The sequence below is a fragment of the Astatotilapia calliptera genome, chromosome 19 (genome assembly GCF_964374335.1).
Source record: "Astatotilapia calliptera chromosome 19, fAstCal68.1, whole genome shotgun sequence".
In the NCBI taxonomy this organism is placed as follows: domain Eukaryota; kingdom Metazoa; phylum Chordata; class Actinopteri; order Cichliformes; family Cichlidae; genus Astatotilapia; species Astatotilapia calliptera.
Window position 1 is genome coordinate 5,638,052 of NC_137440.1, and position 23,921 is coordinate 5,661,972.

Below are 23,921 nucleotides of genomic sequence, written 5' to 3' on the forward strand. Positions count from 1 at the left end.
GAGGTTTTCCTTCCTGCTGTTGCCAAGTGCTTGCTTATAGCGGGTTGTCTGATGGTTGGGTTTCAATATGAGATGCCTTTAGGGAGCTGTCAAGGCACTTTATATCACTTTATGCCACTGTTGTCACCTCTAGAGCTGATGATATTTGTGCTTTATAGATACAGTTGAACTGGATTCTATTAAATTAATTCAAATTTTGCTGTTTAAAGTTCAAATGTCATTTTTTATCCATAATTCAGTAGTTCATACGTTAATTGTAAATTTAGTTTTACACATTTTAGTTCGCAGATTATAATCACAAGTTAACATAGATAATCAACAGGTCAAAGTTCAACTTCACTTGGATATCATAGCATTGTTTTCATTTGCCATTCTTGAAAACCAGACAGTAGTATAAGAAAAAAAACATATCTATTTTGATTCGATCCTGAGCACACTTGCTGCACAGTGTACAGCCCAAGCTTTGCTCTAGATAACGATTGAATGGTGAGGTTATAACATTGTTCTGTCTAAACTATCTTATGTTAATATTTAATACAGTGTATTACAGTATATCATACTCTGAGTTGTGGAAAAGCCATTCAGTCATCCTCTCAGTTGTCATCACAAGTGTGAGAGATGTGAAAATTAATGATAGCTGTAAGCTATCACCCACTTGGCAATATAAACTACACAAGTGTAAACAAGTCTGTGTCAAAATGGCTGCGAAGCTTTGAAGAAAACATGACTTTAACACTGATAACATTACATAAAAACTCCTTATCAGGCCTGTAATTGTGTTAGGAATTGGAAAAATGGAGGGATTCTCCAGAGATTTCATAACCTGTTTCTTATTTAAGGTTGAAAGTGTTTATTTGATCAGTTGTCTGTCAGCAAGACTGCAATAAAAACTACAACAACAGTTTTTTTTGACAGTTTGTGTAAAGTTAGGTCATGAGCACATGAAGAACTCATTAAAGATTTGGATCGCATTAATAGTGCATGATCAGAGCCCGTCCCGTTCTTTCTGTTTTGCATTGTGTGAATTCAGCACGGAACGGAGAGAGCAGACCTTTAGATATGCGATGGCAGGAAAAGTACAGATGGTTCAAAAACTGCATTTCTCCATTTATAGGTTTAATACATTTTGGCACAGCAGTGAAAAAAATATGTGAAAAATGATTTGCTTCTCATTTATTTTGGAAAGCATAAAATTCCATCAGCGGCTCGCTGACTCATTCTGTTCAACACCGACCGGCCATCTTCTCTCAACCTCAGTGGAATAGCCAAAAGAAAGTATGTGTATGTGAGTTATGGTGGCCCTCAGTTAACTGTTAAATAGCTCACCTCAGTCTTTTCCTGTTGTCACCACTGGTTTGACGAAAGAAAACTGTTGATGTGTTGCACTCTCTGCATTATCTGTTGGTGACTGTGTTTTAGATTGACCCCTACTGTATGAGCAGAAATGTAACAGGTACTAGCTGTGGGAAAATTTGTAGTGCAAGTTAATGCATTATATAAAATGAACAGAAATCACATTTTACTAGCTATAGCATGCCTGGTTAGCAGGGTTAACCTCTGACATAGTTTCTGACCAAAATGATGTACAACACTGAGCCATTTTGAAACAGATGCAAAACAAAACTGGTGATGAAGATGCCCTCTAATTATTTGTTCTAATTTTTTGCTAATTTGTTTTGGTGTTGTGTCTCCTCACTTTCTATATCTGAAGATATGAATTGTATAGGCACGGTGGTTAGCACTGTTGCCGCACAGCAAGAAGGTCCTGAGTTCAATTCCAACATCAGGCTGGGGTCTTTCTGTGTGGAGTTTGCATGTTCTTCCCGTGTTTGCGTGGGTTCTCTCCGGGTACTCCGGCTTCCTCCCACCGTCCAAAGACATGCAGCTTGTGGGGATAGGTTAATTGGATAACCCAAATTGTCACTAGGTGTGAATGTGCAAATGAATGTGAGTGCGAATGGTTGTTTGTCCCTGTGTGTTAGACTGGCGACCTGTCCAGGGTGTACCCGCCTCTCGCCCTATGACAGCTGGGATAGGCTCCAGCGCCCCCCGCGACCCTGAAAAGGATAAGCGGAAGTGAATGGATGGATGGATGAATTGTATATGTTGTTATTGGAGCTATTTTGGGGTACTAGGATATGGGAAAGATATTTACTTTCACATTTTCTCTCATGTTTTAATGTTAAATCAAACATTATATGGGATCAAAACCCATATAAAAATAATTTTTTCATTCTTTTTTGGCTGCTTGGAGAGGATTTTGCGTTTTGGTTCCTGTTTTGCATGAAGGGACAATTGAAAACACAGTCGAATCATGAGATTTTACAACAATTTTGAGTTTTAATGCTTGTCGCATTAAACCCTGACAACACACTAAGCTCCCAGCGCTGTGAGGAATACTCAACAATGTGTCCTGAGCTGTGGAAATAATAAAAGAAAAAGCCTGCACTGTGAAAAAGAGCTTCCCGATGGACACACAATTTCTGCCTGTACTCCGTCTCTCTTCGCCATGCTTTCTTTTGATAAACAGGTGCTTATGAGCCATGATTTTACATGCGTTGCTTGCTCTTGACTCATGCTCTTTTCATCTGCGCTGCTCTGTCCTGTGGCTGCTTAATTTAGAGGCATTTACATATGAGCTGGGAGCTGTCCGAGTCCTTGGGGAGGCCTTTGAAGCTGCGCCTGCAGAGAGGAGAGGTGGGGAGGGCTGCAGAGGGCTGCCTGGGATTGTGGCGTGAGAGAGTGACTCAAAACCTGCAGCAGGAGTTAAGTTGAAGTTGCAGCTTTGACCTTCTTGGTCCAGTGAAGACCAGGCCAAGTTAACAAAGAACTCAATATTAAAATGAGTCTTCAACAGCAATAGTAGTGACATAAAATGTTTCTCTATCAATGCCTTGAAGATGAGCACAGACACAGATTCATCCTTATGTGTGGTGCAGCCAGTGCTTTTAGTATTTTGGAAGCGTGTGTGAGAGCCTGAGGTATTGTAATTTCTGGCACCAGGACTGTTGCGACAAGAGCTGGATCTAAAACTGGTGCTAGGGTGTGAAGCAGCTCACACTTCGGCTTTGATGGGAGAGGAGGTTCCAACTAAAGATGCAGCTCAGTCTCAGAGCTGAACACGCTGTAGTGAACTTGTAGGAAGATCCCCATATGCTGTACGATACGTGATAGGATGTGTAATCTTTAGTAAAATCTGAAATTTTGATTTAGTTTTGTTGTATGAATTAGGTCCTGTTGCCATAGTAATGAGATGGACTCCTGCACCTCCCTAACCTTTGACTAGACAAGTAGTTAAGAAAAACAATGGATAGAATCAAATGCTGATAAATACTATTTTTCCCCCGATACATCCCATATGTCACTATTTGCATAGCACACTGTTTTAACCCAAACGATACAATTTACTTAAACAGTTTTTCCTTGTATACATATAAAGGGAGATTTGCAACACATTAAATTCAGCTCACATGCCTCGTTCTCTCAGGTATCCTTATTTATAAAGCACGTAACATATAAAAGTAGTTCTACTTTCTCTCTTACTCACATATTCTCAGTTAGTTTCTTCCACTGTAGCTACCATATGCATCTACTACCTGGATCATACAAGCAACAAACAGCATTTTTTGGACCTATTTAGTTGAGTCAGTTTCACTGCACTTTTAGCTCCCTGGTCACTTCCTTTCCCCTCAATGATTAAATGCCAGATTACTTCCTGTCAGGCTAATTGAAAGCTGTTAATCTAATAACGTTACTGGAAAGAATTAGTAAGCAAGTCTATCTCATTTGTACCCAAGGTGCATTTGTCAATTTGTTTTTAAAGACTTTTTCAGATGGTTTCCGATAACTGTTGTACTGAATTGGAGGGGGAAAAAAATCTCCTAGAAAACATACATGAATATGAATATCAGTCTAGTGATGCTGTCAGGCTTTCAGTCAGAGTGAAATAATGTTTTACTGTAAAGCTAAAGAGCAAAGCTCTGGTCTTCTACTCAGGTCAGAGTAAAACAAGGGAGTCAAGTGAGCTGGCTTCCAGCTGCAGACGGGGAAACTGAGGTTGAATGCTGATGTCAGGATGGAGGTGAAGGCTCACAGAAAACTGCAGCTCGTCTGCTCAGCAATCTCCCTCTTTATTACATAACATCCTTAGATAACCCTCCTGGCTCTGGCCCCGTCTTCTGTTCCATCTTTTTGCTTCAAAGTTGAGAATTTTTATTTTCTAATGTTGTAAATATTTAGCTAGGGGCTGTACAGTGTTGGCCCCTGCTGCTCTGAATACTCAGCTTAACTGTGTTAAAACACTTTGTGCAGAGCGTGCAGAAGCCTCCGGGGTCCTGGCTGCTACTCCTGTTTTTAAGAAGAATGAATGACTTATGTTTATTTTTATGAGCCTTGTTCTCTGCTCACTGGGTATGTGTAGATTTTTGACATAAAGAAAATATGAAGGAATCTATTTAGAAGACAAACACTGGTAGCAGAGGGAGCTTACTTACTAGCTGAATGAAAATCATTGGATGATGTCATAATGTTGACCAACGTATGGACTAGTTGCCATCTCTTCTGTTGCATTTTCAGCTTCTAGTTACTTATCAGCAATATGCTGTTTAGTAATGGAGCAATATCAGCTTACACTCCACTGACTCATATTATTATACGTTCAAGTTTGAAAGTAGTTCATACTACATAAACTGACTTATTACTTCCACCAAGGTGTTAATGTTTTTGCTACCGTGTGCGTTTCTGTAATTCTGGCTGCAAACACAACAGCTCAAAAGGTTTTGAATGAATTCTGATAAAACCTTGTAGACGTATAGAGTGGAGTCATGTAAATAATCACATCCACCAAGATCGTCAAGGTCAACTTAATGATTTATTGGTGGAAAATTGACAAAATTGACAAAATACCTTCAAGTGTGGTGTCTACTGTATAAAGTTTTTAAATGTCAGGTCACATTTGACCTCTGACCTCTCCTACAATATGGATCTGAAGGTCAACAAGATAATAATGCTCTGTAGAGCTATTTAAAACCATGTTTCGTACTGCCACTGTTTGTATTGACATTTAGGCATACAGAGAATAATATATGAAGATTCTAAATATCACGATACTTTGGACCTCCGACCTCTTCAAGGTCAATAAAGTCAAACTTTCTTGAAATGTCTTGCCTTCAAAATTATTCTTAAATTCTACTGCCTTTTCACATCTGATCTTTATCTGATTTTTACTGCGCTACAAAGTTCTTAAAGTACGTTTAAAAAACAATAAATAAAACAAAATTAATATATAGACAATACAATACTATTACCCTTAACGGTAAACACAGCCCAGAGAGTGGGCAGTGTTTACCTGGCAAAGGTTGCGCCTTCAAGTGCTTCTTTTTTTGATGCTTTGTAATGTCGAACAGAGATGCAATTTAAGACAGGATTTGCCTTAAGCTGTTTTCATTTCTAGCCTAATCTCTCATTTATATTTTACAGCTTTTGAGGAACCGTATGTATTGAACCTATAAAACTGCTGATCTCTCGGCACATTTTTCATTTGATACGTCCAAAGACAGTTTTGTTTTCAGCTGCATAAGCACCTGCACACTGTGATAATTCTGTAAAGACTCGTTAGAGTTTAAGTGGGGATGACACCAAAAATAACTGAGCTCCAGGTTTTGTTTTCTTTGTATACACGTGAATTTTAGTGCGTGTACACCCCCTGAAACCATGTTCCTGCTTTTAGACAGACCTTTCTCTTTCAGGCGCCTCGGCAGTGATGTGTTGCAAAGCCGACAATAACACGGCTGAAAAGAGTCGTAGTGTTATTTATTTACTTTGTCTCATTCGCTGATGTTAAAAGTATGGTGTGCTGTTGATGCTTCGGGCCTTTCTGCTCAGTTTTTTTTTTTCTAATGCCGTCTTACTATAATAAGACTGTGAATCAGTTATGAGTATCATTATTATTAACACTTATACTGAACCCAGACTAGTGATATCAGTGCTTTAGTCTTAACCTCTGGGGCTGAAGCCAGCTGGAAAAAACTGCAGTACCTCTTATGGCCATGTCAGCTATGACATTAAAAAGCCTGTTACAGTGGTTTTCGGCTGTGTGATTACCACATGTTAAAGAAATATGTATGACTGCTTTCATGCGTCTCTAAAATTAAAAACATCCTGTCTCAGAGTGATGCTGAAAACTAGTTTGTGAATTTATTATGTTTAAACTGGACTGCTGTAATTCACTATTATCAGGCTGTCCTAAAAACGCCCTGAAAGGCCTTCAGTTGATCCAAAATGCTGCAGTGAGACTGCTGATGGGGAGAAGAAAGAGAGAGAATATTTCTCCTATATTGGCTCCCTGTTAAATGGAGAATTTAATTTAATTTCCTTCTCCTCAAATAAAAGGTCTTGAATAATCAGGACCTAATAATGTAGTAGTACACTGAAAAAATAATTGGATTGGATTGACATGAAAAAATCTGTACAGTACATCGGTTGCAGGAAGTAAAGTTATGTTTAGTCAACTTTATGTTTTTTATAACTGCACAACTTTTACATGTTAAATTAACAAGTTATCAAGTTTGTCAAGTTATCTCATGTTAATATAGCACAAAAATGTTTGTTCACATTTAAACTTTTTTTTAAAATGTTGAGTGTATTTAGTTACCTTATGTTAAACCGATATAATTCTTTCATTTTAATGTATGTGTTTGTCTTGATAATCAAAAATTACAAATATCTGTTGGTCTATCAGCTAGTAGACCTGATGTCCTCTGGTTTGTCATGGGCATCTGTGTTTGGAGTGTTCATCATTCTCACAGTAGTCTCCTCAGTGCTGTGAAATGAGCACTTTCTGCTCTGCATCAAACCAAAGCTGAGGAACCTGTAAGATTCTGGGCCAAAATATCCTTTAGCTGGATGAACTGGATGAGTCTAGGGAAGTCAGTATGTAGGGAAGGCACACCCACAGCACTCTGTCCTCTGAAGAGAAGAGAAGTAGTTTCCTAAAAGCACACTGTAAAAATAAAAATCCTAATATAAAAGTATTTTACTGTGTATTTTACAGTTTTGTACTGTTCTTCTAGAATATCATTAAATTCACATAAATAGACTGTGATTTCACATTTCAAATGTAAATTACCGTAAAATCACTGCAATGTAATAAAACATAATTTTCTTGTTTTTTTAAATGTATTTGTCTGTATATATGCAAATTTAGATTGTTAAAATACATTCACAAATGCATCATAATTTCACAAATATTTGTCCGTTATTTGAAAGATTGAACTGTTAAATTCAAATGTAATGCTATGGAAAAATATATAAAACGAACTTTTTTTTTTACATCAAATAATAATCCGTTATTATTTAAACCAACTGTTAACTGTATATTTCTGTACATTTAAGTATTATTATTATTCATATTGCCGCATTCATTGACCTTGTTTATAGGTAAGTTCATTGTTTAATCACATTAAATTGTTCCTAATTTAACGTTTAAAAGCACTTGAAAAAGGCAAAATCCCATGTAAAATTAGGGCAACAAACTGTATTGTCATTACTGGAAATAACCGTATTTTTATGAGTAAGTTATTTTCTGTTATTTTACGGTATTATTTTGGCGCCCCAGCTGCCGGAATATTACTGTTTTTTTAAGATGTTTTTTCTAACAATGCATATCCATAAACTGAAGCTTGACATTGGTGTTATGGCTGCAGTGGTTTAGTCTCTCTTTGTAAGTGCTGTAACAGATCCAGGAGTCCATCTTCAACTCTGTCTATAGTCCATCTCTGGTCCTTGAAGTCTTCATGGATCAGATATTGAGCAACACTGCATGTCTTCATCTGTTTAAGAGATTAAAATGATTGTTGCATATACTTCATATTAGGAACACGGTTATTTTTGCTGTATTTTCATCCACATACTGATGAGGGGGAGAGAAAAAAATAAATAAAAAAATAAATACTGTCATCGTCATCATCATCGAGCATTTTTTATAAACACCAAAAAATGTGATTTAACCCGCTGGAGTCAATGCCTGCGACAATGTGTCAAAATCACATGACCTATTTAAGGTAGCCTCGCCGACTCTCCATTTGGACAGTTGACAGCCAAGTAAAACCAGAGCTATGATAAATATTTTGCACCATCCTTTTTCAGAATACTGTCGTCACATTTAGTGCAGGAAGAAACGGTGAAAAAACAGATTTTCTAAGACAAGAGCTTACAACCTGAAAGTGCTTGCGAGTAAAACAACCCCTCACCAAAAAACACCCATGTCAATCAATCAGAAAATAAGATGGCAACAAGTTGTTGTTGTTGTTGTGTAGTTAGTGCATAGGCTTGTTGTTCTTTATTGCTTTATGTGCTAACATAAGTAATTTTATTTCAGGTACCTGTGATATCTAAAGCAGCATTTCATGTCAACAAATAAATTAAAGGGAGTAAATGAAAAAAATGACTAAATACTGAAATCGTATGTGATCAGTCAAAGCGAACCAGTCTACAAAAGCTTTGAGCAGAGAAACATCCACAGACATACTCAGAGCTATAATATATTTTCAGGGCTTGTAAACAGGATACAAAACATTGGGATAATTTTTACATTGAAGCTTGGGTCAGTGTAACTAAGTGTAACTTATTACTAAACTAATAGTAATAAAAATACTTTTTAGAAAAAGAATAAAAAACAAATCTATGGAGAAATAAGCATCCCAAACATATGTTTCAACCAGCCTTAGTTCAATATTATAGTTTGTCTTTGGGATGCACAAAAAGATAGAGATCCTAGTGTTTCTGTGTATGAAAAGTAACATGTAGTAATCCAAATGGTCAAACACCGGAGAACCAGTTCAGTGTATCGTTTTATCAAGCGTTTACCAGCATCTATTATTCTGCTTTACTGACAAATTTTGAAAAACATTTACAATCATTAATCTTAAATGTGATTCTCTATTTAAATTCTTGGCTGGTTTAGGTTCCTAATTGTGTTGTGAAAGATAATGATGGATTATAGAGGCTAATAACTATGTTTTCTCTGTGTTTTTCTCAGTTTTGCTGGTTTTCCCCCCGTTGAGCTTTGAGCTGCATAACAATTTATTTCTAAATGACAAAATGTCATTTAGCTGTAATTTTGATGGATGCTGAAGTGCGGCTTAGAACATAATAGTCTCTCTTGTTTTGCTGCAAATCGCTTGACCATATCTGCCAGTTTCTCTATCAAGAAAATGAATACAAACATGGTAGCTGCTTAATGATATATATTGTAAAGTAATGAAAATTGGGCTTGCTGTTATGAATAGGAACACCTCAGTATCTTTACTACTTGATGTGGTTGTAAAGATGCGTCTTATTTGTTGCACATATCCTAATTTGGGTAGTTCAAGTCTTAATAGTAGGGTTATTTTTGTAGTCGTGAACATAAAGCACTTTTTGAATGAAACAATTAACTTGCAGGTAAACTAAAAACAACAAAAGCACACTGTAATTAGAGTTTTCTTTACTCCATAATTCATTTTCCCTTGTGCAGCTCTTATGTAAGCACATAAAAGGTCTCTAACAAACTTTTTCAAAAGTTTTAATTGCTGCTGTGGGCGGCTCCGATTTTCTGCCTGTTTTGATTACATGTAAAAGTATTGTTGCAACAAAATATCAGTCTCAACATTTCTACACGTGTTTCAGGGTTTCATTTTCCCCATTGTGATGACACTGTTAAGACAGATTTGACATAGATGCAACTTATAATAACCAATTTCTCTCTTTTCGTACTCGTCCCGCTCCTTCCCCATACCTTCCTACATTTCTAATATTTCTTTTTTTCCGTTTTCCTTCCTCCTTTCACTGCTGCTCAGGGCATCAGTAGCCTGTTCAGCTCTCTGAAGGTGGTCCGCCTGCTGCGTCTGGGCCGGGTGGCCAGAAAACTGGACCACTACCTGGAGTATGGTGCTGCTGTTCTGGTCCTCCTGGTCTGTGTGTTTGGACTGGTGGCCCACTGGCTTGCCTGCATCTGGTACACTGTGTTTGAAATGATTTCAAAAGTCATTGAAGAAACCTTCCCTTGTAGTAACATCTAAAGGCTGCTGCTGGCTCTTCTAGGGATTTACCTAACCTCACTGCACCTAATTACTCATGCATGCTCATTGCTTCCTTGTCCCTATCTGTGTTTTAAAAATCATACACTGCTGTTCTGCTTTGTTTAGTTTCTTCCACATGATATTGAGTAATATGCTAATTTAATTTGCCCCATAGCAAGATTAGGGGAACAGTTCCCACATGAAAGCACAGAAACCCACTTCAAATCGTTCCTTAATTTCACATAATCATGAACATTTAACACAACAATATTTTTCTAACGTATTGCTCACTGAAATGTAGTCCATGGTCATTTTTGTACATTTCTTGTATTCTTGTAAGTCACTCAAGTTACTTAGTTAAATACTTCTAATGTATACTTCCAAAGGTGCATTAGTTTATTTTTATTAAGATTAAAGTGAACAGTCCATAAACACACCTAAAGTCTGTCATATGATAAAGGATTAACGATTTCAATAACCGTAATGAATATTTACTGAAGTTGTTTATTCACTACTGTAAGCAAATAAGAAAAGTGTCAGATTTTATGCGCCCAATTAATGAAAGGAATAAAAACGGTTTACATATTTTTTAAAGAGTTTTCCCTTCATCTAAATCATAGTTGTGATTGCTTCTGTAATGAAACAGTTCTTTCCTGCATTATGTTGTCTGTCATTTTCTTTAAAGCCTACTATATTTGCACATTAAACCTGTAATGTTGAACTGCCGCATGCTTTAAATTTGGGTTGGGCAGCATTTTTTTAACCAGAGCACCACATTGTCTTACATAAAGTAAGCAAATGGCCAACAGGATAACTAAATTGATACATATAAATGTATTTGAAAGAAGACGGTTATATTTAAGCACATTTACAGATTTGTTGAAATCAGCTTTCTTAGAATATAATCTCTCATTTAGTCAAGGCTGCTGAAAGTAAATGGGGAAGAAGATATTTTATTCAAATCTCAATCTAATTGTTCAGTTGTCAGACTAGCTGAATGTACTTAAACTACTTAAACTAGGTACTTAAATGTATTCAAATTCTGATTTTGTCCCAAACAGGTACAGCATCGGAGACTACGAAGTTATCGATGAAGCCACCAACACCATCAAGATGGACAGTTGGCTTTATCAGCTGGCTATCAGCATTGGATCGCCTTACCAATACAATGCCAGCGGTTCTGGAGAATGGGAGGGCGGCCCTGGCAAGGATTCTCTGTACATCACGTCCCTGTATTTCACCATGACCAGTTTGACGACCATTGGATTTGGAAACATTGCCCCCACCACAGACGGAGAGAAGATCTTTTCTGTGGCCATGATGATGGTGGGATGTAAGTACAAGCTATGTGTTGTTTGGGCTTTTTGGTGATTCTCATGGGGCAAACGGGTATTGGCTGATGTTTTGGCCAGTGAAATGGTACTGGAGGCCATTTCCACCCAGTAGTTGTCCTCTGCTGCTGTAATATTCTTTGCAGACATTAAAGTTGTCTGAAGGAACGCTCGTGATGGAGTTTTGATATGTGCTGACATAACGTGGTGTTTGAAAGGTTCAGGTGTTGTTAGTTAGTCAGTCCAATGCTTTATTTCTACGCTAGTAATTTTAATGATTAAAGATATAGTTGAACACTTAAGACATCCAAGAGGTAATTACTAATGAATTTACTGACAGCTAAATCAGGTTGAAAATTCTTGTTGCACAGTCATTTGTGCAATCACACTCAGAATTCACAATGAATGGACCACAATGAATACTTAACATTTTAACTACACCAACTTTCGACTTATGATATTTATAAGGTCAAAATTTGTGCTTAGGGTACACCCCATCACAAAAGGATAACATCACATCACACCTGGCCAAATGCTAGAAAAAAATGCGTTGAGACGCTTTAAACATTCAAACGTGTGACTAAAGGCGTTGTTAAAAACAATGTTAAAAAAAAGAGCCCAAGAGAAAAGCATGTTGGAGTTGTCATGGAAATGTCCCAGTGTTGGCCTCATTTGCAGATCATTCTTGGATTAAAAAACATGGTTATTCATAACCATGACACAAAGCAGACACACACACACCTCGCCCTGATGTATGCGCTCACAGACTTTTAACATCAGTGCCCCTTGTGAGGACACTTTTTACCTAAACTCTGGACACGCCAAGCCACATTTGGAGTATCATAACTGTGCACTCAGATGAGTGCTTCGGCTTAGTATGAGCTGCCGCAGAGCAATTTAACATTATAATTAAGCAGTAATTTTACAGTCCTGCCTTTGTTGCAAAAGGATTCCTGACTGTCTGTCGATGTTAGGCTTTTGGGCCGCGTAAAGTGTCCATATTTTGATAGATTCTGGTCAGCTGTGTGCAAATAGGTTCATTGTATGTTTGACTGCTGTTCTCTCAAGAGACTGTAGTTGGAAGGAATTTGAATTTGCTCACCTGTGTGTGTGTGTGTGTGTGTGTGTGTGTGTACCTGACATGTGCACCGTATAAGGTTTAATTATTGACATGTATATTGTGTGTAAGGCAGCATATTTTCCTCAGCTGTGTGGACCAGTTTAGTTCATTTTTGACTGACATACTTTAGTTATATTAGAATGTAAAACAAATATAGTACAATACCCACTCTATATCCTATTTTTACATTTTTAACAGGGTATATCAGGGTTTAACATACCCTGCTAATCATTACCATGATATTCTTGGTATCTAATATTGACTTCTTCACAAATCCCACATGATGTTTATATGCAGCAAGCTTTAAGGTTATTATTGAACAGAATATCACAGTTGATTTAAATAATGGAAAATATTAACAGGAAAATTGCTGCTGAACATATTAAAGGCTTTTGCTTGGAAGCACCATACTGCTGATGAAAGCAGGAGATAACCAAAAAGAACAATAGAAGGCAGCGTGAGGCAGAGATGAAAAATGGAAAATTGTGCTCCCTGTGGTTAACCCGAAGAATCATCTGAACAAATGACTTAGCGATGTAATATTTCACAGTGAACGGCGAATCCTGGCACGGTCCTTTTTTTCCTTAAAAAAAAAAAAAAAAAAAAGTAATTTCATTATTCTGCATTTCAGAGAAAAAAAATGCTCACATGGAAATCTCATCCGGCTTCATCTTCAGCTTGTTGAACAGAATAACTGCTCTGAATCTTATTTGTCCCCTTGACCTTTCCCAAGTTGCCAAAGCCTGACTATAGCTCATTAGTTACGGTTTCACAGGCTCATGGTGGACACTACATAAAGGAATGAAGCACAATGTTCCCACATGTTATATTTCTTAAAGTAACTGAGTTGTGTGGTAACCTTAAGAATTGGTCCTGGGATTTATCTGAAGTCAGGATCTTCTTACACTGTGCATTTTATGTGTGAATACAAGACTTTAGAAAGTAGAAGTCAGTTCAGTTTTATTGAAACAACAAATAACAAAAACAGTCACCTTAAGACCTGATAATAAAAAAAAGGAAACCCCAACAATCACACAACCTTGTATGAACAAGCACTTGGTGACAGTGGAAAGGAAAAACTCCCTTTAACAGGAAGAAACCTCTGGCAGAACCAGGCTTACGGAGGAGCAGCCATCTGCCTTGACTGGCAGATGTTTTTGTTTTTTGGTTTGTCTGATATGGAGGGAGGATATGATGGAGCATTTGTTGATATGAACCTGCAGACAGGATCATGGCTCTGCTAGTTCGAATGGACCAGGACTCTAGTTTCAAATGTTATCAGTCCAGTAAAGGGCCATTATGAGTCAATGTCACTCCCGTACAGTTACATCCACAACCTGTTGGGCAATGACAATTTTTATGCACCACTGCAGTGGACTTTAAATCAGCATGTGATTGAAGTGTAGCCTTTCAGCCTTAATTCAAGGGATTTTACAAAAATTACTTTGAGCTTTTGAAAATGGGGGAAATGGTAGCTATTCCTAAACAGTTACCACAAAATCTCTGTGAAACCCATTGAATTAAAGTTGAAAGTCTAACACTTCAATCACATATCAGTTGTTTGATTTAAAATCCACTGTTGATTCACAAATTGTGGATGAAAACAGCACCCACAAAGTAGCAGGTTCATTATCACCAAATTTTATAGTTAATGTGCACAAAAAAGGTGGGGGATGTTTCCGCCTAAAAGAGGTGGAATAAATGCATGAATAAATGTTAACATGAGGCGGTGGCAGTGGTTAGACAGGAGTTGAGTCTGTTAAGCTTCAATGAGACTCAAATTTTCACATGCTGTTTTATAAAGCACCACAATATTAGAAAAGCTAATTGCTTGGATTAAAATAACCCTTTCGCAATGCTATCCACATGTTGGCAAGTTTGATTTTCTATGCTATCAGGCTGACATAATCTAGTTTGCGTTTCTATTTATTACTGAGATAAGTAGAACAAATGGGCAATAATGCACTGTGGACTAGCACTTGGAGTCAAAGTATAGGATAAAATCTGTGAAACTAAGCAATTAGTCCAAAAGCAGACATCATGTGGCCAATGGTTATTTTTAAGTGTTCGCTTGTTTTCATATCTTTCATTAAAGCATTTGGCAGTTTTCCTCATACGTGTCACGTACAACTTTTAAAGCCAGTTTTCAGTTTGCCAAAACTCCATGAAGACTCTGCCTGCTTGGCACAATTTATTATCCATTTGAGTGGTATAAACAATCTGTTTGATCCTGTTTGTTCAGTGGTTTCTCTTTAAAAACCTTTCAGTGTTTTTGAGGAAGATGAGTTCTCCCCTCCTAAATTGTATTGCAAAAGCATTTCTGTCTGGCATTCTTGATGCTTCTGCTGGCCTGATGGGGCTTGTGTAACAATGTCTATATCCTGGAGGAAAAGTTACTTTCAGGTCATCAATTATTTAAGTGTACGCACAGTCTGCAAAACTGCAAATACAGATTCTTACACCGTGTTCTTTTTCTATCAAGCAGTCCCCTGGAGGCTTTGTCAGGGGAATGACAAACAGAACAGTTTAGGTAGAAAGGTCAAATAGTTACTTTAGCTATGACCTCTAAAATAGGCATTCACATTGTCAACAGCAGTGTGAGTAGTGTTTTCTATGATTATGTTTCTCAAAATTACACGTTTAAGTGAAATCTCTCTCGTTGTACAAGTCACAAATCTTCAGAACTCATAAGTGTTATCACAACCACAATATTTTACACAACTCGAATCAGGAATCCTGTACCTGTCTTGTATTTTGCAGTTGTTTCACTTGGCAAGAAATAGTTTTTTTCTGTAGACACAACTGCCTTAGGGAAAAGCTGCTGTACATTATTTATCACATCTTTTATGCTAGAACAATTTAATTATGGTCGTTCTTTTTTTTATCCTGTGCAAATAAGTTATGTGTGTCTTTAGAACACTGTGGCTGTAGTTAAGCATTTTTGTCGAGTTTATCATTGTAATCATTAGTTTTAAGTCTTGTTGAGGGCAACATTGTCACGGCCAGCGGGGGCAGACCGTGTGGAGAGTGTGTGTGGTGGACCCAGGCGCGAACACAGGCGAGGAGATGGGAGTGAACTTAAACTGAAAGTGAGCCTTTATTTGGGCTGATGCAGACATGAACTTAACATAACCACATAGACATGAAACATGACATGAACTTAACCGCATACACATGAAACGTAGACGCAGGAACCAGGGACACTGAGTACAGGCGGAGATGACAGAAATAACTAAGGTCTGAACAGCAACCTAGAATTTAACTAGATTGAAAATGAATACAAAAAAATACATAAAACTCAAACACTGGGTCACACGACCCAGTACTGTGACAAAAATGGTGTTTGTAAAGTAGTTTTTTTGTCAGTCACTGTCGCGCTGACCTAGTAGGTGTGGCTGTTATTCCTCTTTTCCTCCTCCTGCCCTCTACCTGTTCGGTGCTGCTGCTTACCCATGGCCGCTGATTAGACCTTGGGTGCAATCAACAACTAAGCACGGCCTGGTGTGCGCCGCCCTGCCAGGTGAGCCACATTAGAGCAATCAAGGGTGGGCGTGCCGAGTAAACCTTTAAATGCATGCAGCAGTCATTTGACCCGGGAGCAACATACTGAGAGGACGGCAAACAAAGCACTTTTCCACTGTGAGGAAGACTTTGAACAAGACGGGCTATCGGTTTTTTACCTGCTGCTACCTACCAGCTATCAAACTAGTTGGTCTAAATAAAGTTGAGTGAAATTCAAAGTCTGGTCTTTTTCAAGTGTGGACACCTCACAGTCAGAGGAACACTTGACAGTCACAGCTCTATTTCGCGCACTTTCTGGAATATTTTCCAGCACTGTATTAGAGTTTTCAGTCAAATTACTTCAAACTTTCATACATATTTAAATATGTATGAAAGAGCAAATACAGTAACACACTGTCCAAGGTTTGTATTTCAAGGTTTGAAATACACACATTCAGTTTTGTGTCACTGCTGCTCATCCAAATTGTCCCTTTCAAGCACAACCCAAGAATGCTCTACTGGGCTGAGATCTGGTGGCTGTGGAGGCCATTGGAGTGCCTTGTTTTTCAGTCTTCTGTTGTCTAATTTTGGCCAGTTTGTGCAAAATGTAGCCTTAGTTTCTTGCAGTTAGCTGCTAGGTGTGGTCTTCTGTCGCTGTAGCCCATCTGCTTCAAGGTCAGATGTGTTGTGCTTTCAGTAATGCTCTTCTGCATAACTTTTTTGTAACGAGTGGTTAATTTTTTACTGTTTCCTTCCTATCAGCTCACAGTAGTCTGGCCATTCTCTTCTGCCAGACCATTCCCTGTAAAGCCTGGAGATGGCTGTGCTTGGAAATCGCAGTACATCAACATGTCTGAAATACTCACACCAGCCCGCCTGACATCATCAGCCGGTATCTTTCTTCCTTATTCTGATACTCGGTTTGAACTTCAGCTGGCTGTCTTCATCATGTCTACATGACTAAATATTTTGAGTTGGTGCTCACAGGCTGATTAGATTTTTTTTTTTTTTTTTGTGTCCCGTTTGGATCTTTAGCCATCAGAATTGTTGTCTTAAGGCCAAGAAAGATGCCAAGCGGATTTATTTTACCAAGTGGATCATCATGGCCTTGCCATATTGGTCCATTTGATTGACCTTTATTATAATTATGAATTTATTTTATTTTCAGTTGCAACAAACGGGACAGACATGACTGGGGGATAGGACAGGGAGAAAGAATGAAAGAAAGAGAGGGGGAGAAAGAAAACCAAAGGGGAGAAGAGACGGTGAGAAGGGGGGGAAGAAAGAAAAAAAAAAAGAAAAACAAACAAAACACCCGGATCACCTGTATGGAGAAAAAAAACAGAAGAGAAAACAAACAACAAAGAGCAACATAATAAAAAAACGGCACCATCACAATAAACTAGCTAGCAGTAGATATCAGTAGATACTAAATAATAAACGATATTGTGCCGCACGCAAGATAGACAGCGCACAATGTGCTTTGAGGCAGCAGCCAAGAAAGCTGTAGTCTGTGAACACCCGAGTGTACACCTGTGTGCACACCTGTGTGGATCAGCATGCTTGTATTCCAAACGTTTCTCCATGTAACGATCTGCTAGGGAGTGTGGGGAGCCATAGCATAGCCCCGTCCCCCAGGGCATGAAACAGGTATGGAGGAGATCCAGGCCCCAGATATCCAGAGGCCCCAGAGTACAAGGACCCGAGGAGGACCACCAAAGGGGGGGGGAACCGTGCCACCCTCCTGGGAAGAGCTGAGTAGAGCCCCAAAGGAGAGGTCACCCCGCAGCTACGGAGCAGAGGCCAGAGGGGGTTGCAGTGGCCGCGGGCTCTGCCGGCAGCCAGCTGTGCCAGAGAGGACCGAGCTTCAGGCCCAGAGGCCTGAGGGTATCCCACCCCCCGGAAGGAGCCCAGCCGGGCCACAGGCGCCCGGCCCCGCCAATCGGCCACCAGGAGTGAGCCGGTACATACATGAGCGCCCAGCCCCAGACGACAAGGACCACCAACACACCAACGTCTGAGGGCATCAGCCACCGGCAGGGAGTGTGGTGAGGGGAGATAGGGCTCCGTACTTTAGAGGGCCTGAGATGTCCCCAGAGAGGTTGAGTCTAAGACCCAACCTGACATATAGACACAGACGAACAGGCACACGCAGACACAGACGTGCATTTCCACCCCATATGCACCACCAAATACTCGGCACTCACCCAACGTGTAGACAGACACAAATAGACACTGCACAGACAGTCGCACTCCCCAAACATACTCTATCCCAGGTCCAGGTACCCCCGCCCTCAGAGGGGCAAGCCGCACCTAGACCCAGGACATGTAACCCTTCTCTCTGGGGTGGAGGCAAGCGGACCACCTCTTTATCTGCAGTAGCGGGGAGGCCCCGCATTCCAGACCCCAGTCTGATGGCCAACACCTCCTCCCAGCCCCCCAGCTCTGACGGCTAACAGAACCGGGGTGAGTGAAGACCTCAAACCTCCCTACGCCCGCTCATATGTAGTGTTGCTGTGTGCTGTTCTAAAGTGCATTTAAAACACAGGAGAGCATGGTACTAGCTTCCTCTCAGAGAGCAGCACGGCTCTTCCCGAAGACCCTTAGTGTCTAAATGCATTTAAAATTGAGGGTAGGGCACCAGCGCCAGAGGTGGGTTGGAGTACACCTACCATCCTCTGGATGCTGTAAAACGTGCCCACCCCCAAGGCCCTATATGTATGTGTTATGTGAGAGTGTGAGTAATGTGGATGTCTAGGTTGCAGAATAAAATTGAGGCACAGGCGGCCAGAAGGGGACAGAGGGGGAGTGCCTCCCCTGCACCCTGGTGACATACCTGCACCCCAAGCCCTGCGTGTGTGGGTGGGTGTGGTAGAGCGGGAATAGGGAGGCAGCTGAGGATGGGGAGGGAAGAAAGGGAGGGGCAAGCGGCCCCTCCCTGGGACCAGCTCCCCCGCTGACCCCAGTAGGCACCCCCACACTCTGGAACCCACCAGGGCAAGGGGGCCCAGGCCCATCTGGACCGGGGCCCGCAGCAGCAGCACCGCCCAGCCCCACAGAGTCCGGGGCAGCCCACCCGACTCCACCCCAGAGAAAACTGCACCCACCCCATCATCCAATCAGCTCCCAAACTACACAAGACAATAGACACCCAGGTTGAGTTCATTCTCCACCTCTCCTATATCTCTCCCCCCACCTGCAGAGTGAGCTCCTGTAGTGAGGAGACCACCTGCAAAGATATAACAACCTCCCCACCAGTTAGAGAGCCCCCTAGTAGGGCCAATGCACCAGAGGTCCCCTGCACTGGGGCTGAGCCCCCCTGCACCCACCCGCCCACTGCTCCGGCAACACAACAGCCAGGACCCAAGCCCCCAAGGCCCGGCCAGCACCCCAGACCGGGGGGCGGAGCACCCCCAGACCCCCAAGCCTCCATGCCCGTCCCGGACCCTCCCAGGGGCAGCCAGGCTACCAGGCCAGTAACCAACGTCCGCCAGCACAGACCCTCCCCCATCTCCGCTGTACGCAGCCACAAGGAAAACACCATCCAAGAGCCCCAGAGCTCCTAACCAGGTCATGGCCACATCCCCCAGGTTAGTCCCTCTAGGGAAACGTCCCTAGGGACTCCCCAGACGCCCTAAGGCCGTCCCTACCCCCATATCAACCACAATAGCGAAGGCAGGACCAAACCATGACCCCCCACCCCCACTAGGTGATGAAGCCGATCAAAGGAGCCCAAAGGGATTGATCAAATGTGATGGCAGATGTTGTATCAAGACTAATGTGACCTATTAGATGGTTTCTATATTGGTTAGAATTAAGATTATTTTTATTTTTCCAGTTAATGAGGACCATTTTCTTGGCAATGCATAGGGCCGTAAAAACAATGTGGGCTGTGTTTATTTCTGCAGTGACCTCATCCAAGTTGCCCAGCAAGCATACTAAAGGGGAGGCTGGAATGTTACATTTCAGACACTTTGATAAGTCTTCACATATCTCACGCCAAAATTTCTGAACTGGTGGACAGAACCAAAGAGCGTGGATGTAATTGTCCAGTGTATTTGCTGTGCAGCGTGAGCAGGCTGATTAGATATTTGGACACTGGAACAGGCTTCTCAAGCCAGGACTTTGCATGACATCATGCTGGCTCTGTTCACCTTTTATATACAGGAATAACTGGTCTACTGTACAGTCTTTCTGATGAAGTATTCCGGAGTTTTACCTGTATAAGGTTACAGGTAAAAATTAAACCTTCAAAAAGATCTGGATATTGTGAGCATTTTGAATTATATTTTTTATTTTAAAAAATCAACAATATTGTCCCTAAAAATGTTCGTTTTCATGCTGTTTTGATTTTCAGCTGAGAATCAATCCCGACTCAAAGCCTGTGGTTGGGATGAACCGTGTCCTTCAGCTTTATTCAGTATAGATTATGGATGTGGAGTTCACTTGAATCAAAAATGTAAGCGTTATTGTAGAAAGCACTGCTGTTTGGATTTAGGGGTTGAAAGATTTGTTTTTGGAACAAACAAATAGTTTTTGGCAACCTGTCGTATCATCTGACTTTGTCCATTTTAAGGACAGGGAAATAAAGCAACACACATCCAGAAACAGCTTGCAGCCAATGGCTATTTTTAGGTGTTCAAGTTTGTTCTTAGCCCTCCTTAAAGTGTTTGGTGGCATTAAGCAGTGTTTCTCTTACACATCCTATAAAAATTTAAAAAGCCAACTTTCTCTGTTTGCCAAATATCCAAAAGATTCCAGCCTGTAGAAAGTGTTAAGTTTGGCCATTTTAAAAACACTATGAAGATTTTTTTTTACTCAGCCACTTTGTGAAAGCCAACATTTTGGAAAAGCAGTGTTTTTATAATTTTCTCTTTAACTGATCTGTTCCTACCCTGAGGTTTAGTATCTGGGCCAAGCCAGAACCTCCTTGGGCCGCTCTACATATTGTTTATTTCTGGCACCTGGACCTTAAACAGCCTCGGCTCCGTAGTAAACAATAGAGAGACATGATATGTTTTTCAGTGTCTGTTCTGTCTGGCTGTGACTGATAGTCCTCTTGGCATGGCAGCCTCTCACACAGGCTGTGGGCAGTTTTACTGATCTCAGCAAGCAAGTGCTGATAGTGGGACAGATTCATTTTGCTTTCTGGATTTTTCCCGAGACTTACAGTGCATTACAATATAAATAGTCAGATTTACACCACCGTCAAGCTGCAGGAGAAAAAATATTTCCAACAAGGTGCCATTTAAGCATGGTTTATAAGCTTGAAGTGTTCTGCCTGTGTTGTAGTCCACAGATCAGTCACTGCTGTTCCCATTAATGAGGATTTTGGGATGCCGAGTTGTGAAAATATATTTCTCTGGCATAATACCCATGATGCCATCAAAGAGCAACTCAGTACCAGCTCTTTAAAAAGTTCCATGTTCCTGAAATTCCTTTAAAAAAGGAAAATATTGCTTAGGGAAAGCTTGGATTAATTTGAATTCATTCAATTAATCTTTAGTTAATGTTTCAATTTATGCAAGGCTAATGTAAAAATGTAAGAAGAAGAATGTTTGTTCTAAAAATATTTTTAAATTGAACTGAATAACCATACCCCAAATTTAATATGGCACAGTTATGTTAGGAAAATACATCATATTATCATGCTCTTTTATAAGGCTGAAGTAGTGTTACTGACTAAGTTTTTATGTGTTCTGAATATTTTGCAAATACTGAGCAGTGCTGTAACAATGTCACCAGCTGGTAATGTTGAATCTTACCATATTATGACCAAATGCAACATTTGGATTATGTAATGTAACTGTGTGGTCGTAAATGCTCTCTTGTCTCTGTAGCCGCACTCACCTTTGATGTCACAGAGCACTAACATGTGAGATGGTGATCAAAAACTTTCAGTTGGTGTTACAGATGCATCAATTAAACTTCAAATATCTGCTGACACTGACTACTCATCCGGTATCTGTGTTAAATTTTTATGCTGTATTCGTCACACTGAGGCATGGAAATCTGATTGGAATACAAATTATTCTTTAAATGTGTAAGGCAAAATCAGATTTGACATTAACACTCCAATGTGCAATGAAGATGTAACAAATAATGATGGTGATGTGTGTAGAGTGAAGTAAATGAGAGAGAATATGAAGTGAAAGAGTATTAAAATGTTAATGGAGTTGATGACAACATGTTATGTTGCTGTAAGTGTAATAAAATCTTACTAAAAGGTATTAAACTGAACCAGATATCTTCAGGCAGCTACAGGCTACATTAGCATAACAGCTATTGGCAGCCATTCCCCAACTCTCTGTGTATGGTACTCATGACCACTGTTTAATTGTCATTGATCAGTGGTTGTTGTACAATGGTCATTACAATTTGCATATCAGTAATCAAGAAATTGACCTCACAGCCCATTGTTCCTCAGTGGTGCTAATTGCAGTCTTTATGCAAATGTGTGTTTATAAGGTTGAGGAAACCTGCAGTGAGCTGAGACTGAAGAATCACTTGGATGACTGACAAAACGTTTCCCCCGCTGAAAACGCTACGTCCAGATGAACAGAGTCAACTTTTTGACATCAGCGTAACATTTGACCTCACATAAACGTGTCAGATGTCCACTTGAATTGTGGGTAATGCAGTCTACAGATTTTGGTAGACTGTATAGAATAAAAAGATAGATGTGACAGATTTATTTTGATGTTTTTATCTTTTTCTAACCTACCCCTCAATAATTCCAGCATTTTATGGGAATATAGTCACTTTTCAAAGAGTCATGACTCCAATCAACATCAGTAAAAGTCAGCAGAACACTTGTGAAATCTAATTGATTTCCTTATTGATTTGCCTTATTGTAATTAGCATTGCAGTCTTCTCTGTGAATTAAAGAGCTAATGTCAAAGACAAAGTAATGTCATTGAAACAGGGCAAACACCTGTGAAAGAGACTTTTAATCATTTGCCAACACATACACACAATCCTAGTCCTTTTTTATTAATCCTGTAGCTGGTCTATCAAGTATTAACAACAAAGTATTATTGTTATTTATAGAGCATAAAAGTAACAAACTCTTAAACAGCTACAAAAGGACCTATGCAGCCATTCACACCGACCATGAAAATGAATCGGAACTTATTGATTAGGCCTACATATAATATTTCACGTTACCTTTGTTAATCAAATAAAAGAGAACAAAGATGCATTTTGTCATTTTATATGTTGAAGAGCTATGGCTGACCCTGATGGAAATATATTGTTTAGAGACTTTGTTGATCTGATGAACATTTTCAACAAATTATTTTAAAAAGACAGATTAGATTAGATGAAGAGACGACGATGTCTGGGTCAAGTGCAGCATGTCAGGTTTCCTGCCTGTTTAAATGCTTGCTTGCCCTCTTTCATTTATTCAAAGTTAATCTCTCATGACAAATGCTCTCAGTTAGGGACAGGAGGCCAAGTACAACACAGATGTCTTGCCTTGAGGGAAAATGGCACTTAGCTCAGTCCTAGTGAGCCCTGCTTGGTCCTGTGTTTGAGTGTTTTGAGGCACTGACACGCCAAGTTTGGAAGCAGTGAGTTAGGTAGCATCAACATAGAAGGACAATTATAACTACTTAAAGGATGCAGATTGTTTCTATATGGTTGAACACATCTTCAAGGAGAAAGGTTGATCTTTTGTATCCTTTATTCTATTTGATTCTGTTGTCTGTTTCTACTCAGTGACAGGAACATCTGGATGACATATCTGTTGGCACCATATACTGACTATGGATCAATGTTACTGTAGAAGCATTTATGCCACACTATCCACTTGTCTTCTCTGAAGACATAGGAATCAAATCCATCTGAACTGATAACCTTGGTATGTTATCAAATGTTATTCATCACATACACAAACATACAAAGTACAAC

General features: G+C 39.8%; 1 protein-coding gene across 1 annotated transcript in view; it reads left to right on the forward strand.

The window, feature by feature from the left end:
- The window catches only part of kcnh5b (potassium voltage-gated channel, subfamily H (eag-related), member 5b), an 82,058-nt gene that overhangs the window by 13,022 nt on the left and 45,115 nt on the right, over positions 1 to 23,921 (forward strand). Inside the window, exons 5-7 of the mRNA XM_080294143.1 lie at positions 2,119 to 2,128; positions 9,857 to 9,994; positions 11,120 to 11,391. Coding sequence (XP_080150269.1) covers positions 2,119 to 2,128; positions 9,857 to 9,994; positions 11,120 to 11,391 — 420 coding nt within the window. The remainder of the gene's footprint in view (positions 1 to 2,118; positions 2,129 to 9,856; positions 9,995 to 11,119; positions 11,392 to 23,921) is intronic.